The 3,117-nt window shown below is 39.3% G+C and overlaps 1 protein-coding gene across 1 annotated transcript; it reads right to left on the reverse strand.

Moving 5' to 3' along the window:
• Positions 1–2,210: 2,210 nt before the first annotated feature.
• On the reverse strand, positions 2,211–2,654 carry LOC114734277 (auxin-responsive protein SAUR61-like). Its single transcript, XM_028921870.1, has one exon. The coding sequence runs from the start codon at positions 2,652–2,654 to the stop codon at positions 2,211–2,213; it is 444 nt and encodes a 147-aa protein (XP_028777703.1).
• Between the last annotated feature and the right edge of the window lie 463 nt (positions 2,655–3,117).

Raw genomic sequence — 3,117 nt, forward strand, 5'->3', positions numbered from 1 at the left:
ATTGGACATCAGAGCCGTCCCTTTCTTAGAGAAGTAGTGAATGACATTTTCATTTCTACAAGTGGTGCACTTTATGGGGATATATCTGATCTCTCTTTTTCTAGACCATACATGACCGACAACGTAACTTACACAAAGGTTCCACTATGGAGTCACATGATTATATGTTGTTGGATTAATTAATTAACATGTAGATGCATATATAGAGTACGTTATGGGTTGAGAAGAATAGAATTACTGGCACAGGCTTCATGAATGAACTAACTAGTATGTAATTCATTTGGCTCAATAGCGTCAATATATATATATATATATATATATATAACGAACGACCATATATATAGATTAAAATTCTAACAAGCTAAGGAGCCAATTAAGTTGATGACGCCTCTTCCATTTCATTAGAGAAATCAAGAGAGAAAGGAAAGAAGGAGGTAGGGGAACACTAATTTCCAAATTTCAAGTAATGATTGAAATGAGAGGAAATGAACGAGAGAAAATGCTGGGAAGTGGAGGTGACGTGTGTTAGGAATTGGGTGCGCACCAATTCCCAATACTGGCATTAAAATATCCAAATCCAAACAACTAATTAATTCAGATCACTGCCCCTCATGACCCTCCGCCTTCCATCGCCAGCAGCTGCATGTACTAGCTCTATTTTCAGTTGCATGTTTTCCTCTCACCAGTAATTATCCACATACAATACAATACAACCTGGTCTTTTTGAAAAAAATCACTCTCCTTCCAGAATATCTCGTACTCTTGAACATTAAAAATATTTTCTTTTCCAAAAGGAAGTTTCATACATTTGACTAGCCTGGTCTTGATGACGTACGTCAGTAAATTAAAAGAGTCCAAATTAAATGCAATCAGCTTGCTTTCCAGTCTGATTTTAATATTCCATCTGGATCTTGTGCATGTGATCATCACGTCATCAAGAAAGATAATTTATGCTATCAACATATTGATCAATGTTCTAGTAAAAATGGATATTATTTCATTTGTTTTCATCATGGATGTGTTCCATGAAGTGCCTAACGCAATACTCAAGCTCGGTCCGGGGGAAAGGACTTCCATTCTGTGCCGTCGTGTTTGGGTTGGATGTGTAAAAGGCATTGCTTTTGCCAATGGCCTTGTGATTTAATTATATAAAATTAAGGCTTCCTCTGATCTATAAATGAGGAGTTCGGTGTTTGATTGTACTTGTAATTGTAATTTAAGCCATTAGCACTTGACCCTTCAATTAAAATAAAATTACGTTGTCCCTGATCGAGCCAGCAACCAATAACACTATCCAAAGTGATGGTAGGTGACATGGATATAAGTTCATTAGTGCGACTGGAAATGCTTTGCGTCCCACTTTTACACGAGGGCCAGCAACAAAACTTTAGATTCACATTTGTTCACATCCTCGTGTATTGCACAACTCATAACAAACAACTTCTGAAGCACGGCGTCCAATTTCCTATCTCTCCTCAATGATTTATTTCATAGCGCGGTTGAAATATAGGGGTGTACGTGGTGGGAACTCTAGTGGAGTGGTGGTTGTCATCAATAATGTGCACCTCATGATCACTGACCATTGATCAGTAGCGTAAATCAAACATCAAATCCTTTTCACCCGTCTTTCTCATCTCAAAATCAAAAATGGCGTTGCAACTCAGGAGGGCCAAGCTAAGGATTGAATGTTTCTTTAATAAAGTAGGGAGCAGAAGACAGTGCACCACTGAATCTCTTGGCCATGCAGGATTCACGCGTGAATAAAAAGCTACATGCCCTCAGACAGGATTTCAAAAGACATATAGAACTGTAGTGTAGAAATAAGATCCTCGTTTGTTTGACATGGGATTGGAACACGCAAGGCCTAATTCTTGTGTTTCTGGTGATTTACAGGACCGTAAGATACTGTTTGATATGAGAAAAATAGAAGAAAGAGAAGAAGAAATTTTTTTAATAAACTCTATTTAAAAAATTAAAGAAGTAGGGTTTTAAAATTTTAATAATAAAGAGAATAAGTAGCATAAAAGAGTAGTAAAAATAAATTAAAGGATTTAAACCTCACTTTTTTAATTTTTTAAATCCAGCTTGTTAAAATATTTTCCCCTCTATTTCTCTCGTACCAAACGGGTCCTAAAAGCAGATGACACAACGGTTAACTCGATATTAAAGATGATTCTGAATACTTGATTTAAAGACATTAGAGCAGATCGTCAAAAGCCGTAGATGGTAGGTTGTCGTGTGAGGAGAAGAGGATGATGAGGAGAGCAGGGGAGGGCGTGGCACGTAGACATGGTAGAGAAAGAGATCAAAGCCTTCTCTACGTCTTCAGGCACACGTTCTCCCACTAACGACATGACGTACTCCAACATGGTGCCATCGATTGGCAGCGTAATGGGTCCATTCCTTGCCAGTCCAAACTCTTCCTCCGACAATCTCAGCAGTTCCTTCACCACCTTCCTCCTCAGATATTCTATGGGAACCACAAATCGCTTCCGATCCGTACTGTATACTACGAAGTGCCCCTTATTTGCTGCCCAGCCATTCCCATCATGATCGGATGAGTCCCTTCCACCTGGATACGAAATTCTCCCGCTGGCAGCCCTTTTCTGCCACTTCCTTGCCATCTGAATGATCCTCTGCTTCACGCTCATCATCGTTTTTGGAGGTAACTGGATCCAGAGGACTTTCAAGAAATGGATGGCTTCACTAGTCGCAAATTGCAATGTCTGAATACCCTGCCCTCGCAGGTATATATACGTATAACAAAAAAGTGTCAGTATATATACGGATATGTATATGTACGTAAAAGCAGACACACTCATATGCTTTTGCTTACCCTGTGCAATGCTGATATGGGGCATGGCCATGTGAATTGTTAAATTATTCACTTCACTTTGTTGGGTTTTGTGGTGGACAGTGTTCGTGTATGATTGAGGACAAGCTTGCAAGAAGGCGGATTTTTTCTCGGGACTAATCCGTCACAAGGCTAAGATGTTTTATTCCGGGTAACCATTCATTAACTTTTTGGGCCCGTTTACCCAAGCAACTCTAACAGTTGCTCTCGTCCGTACTCCTGAAAGTAACTTATTTGTTTAAATTAGTTGTGTACAGCCATGC

This window comes from Neltuma alba, unplaced genomic scaffold (genome assembly GCF_004799145.2).
Source record: "Neltuma alba isolate B1F8T4 unplaced genomic scaffold, ASM479914v2 tig00002628_pilon, whole genome shotgun sequence".
Taxonomy (NCBI): Eukaryota; Viridiplantae; Streptophyta; class Magnoliopsida; order Fabales; family Fabaceae; genus Neltuma; species Neltuma alba.

Excerpts from the sequence above, each read along its gene's own strand:
- LOC114734277 (XM_028921870.1), bottom strand. The coding sequence starts at position 2,654 with ATGATGAGCGTGAAGCAGAGGATCATTCAGATGGCAAGGAAGTGGCAG.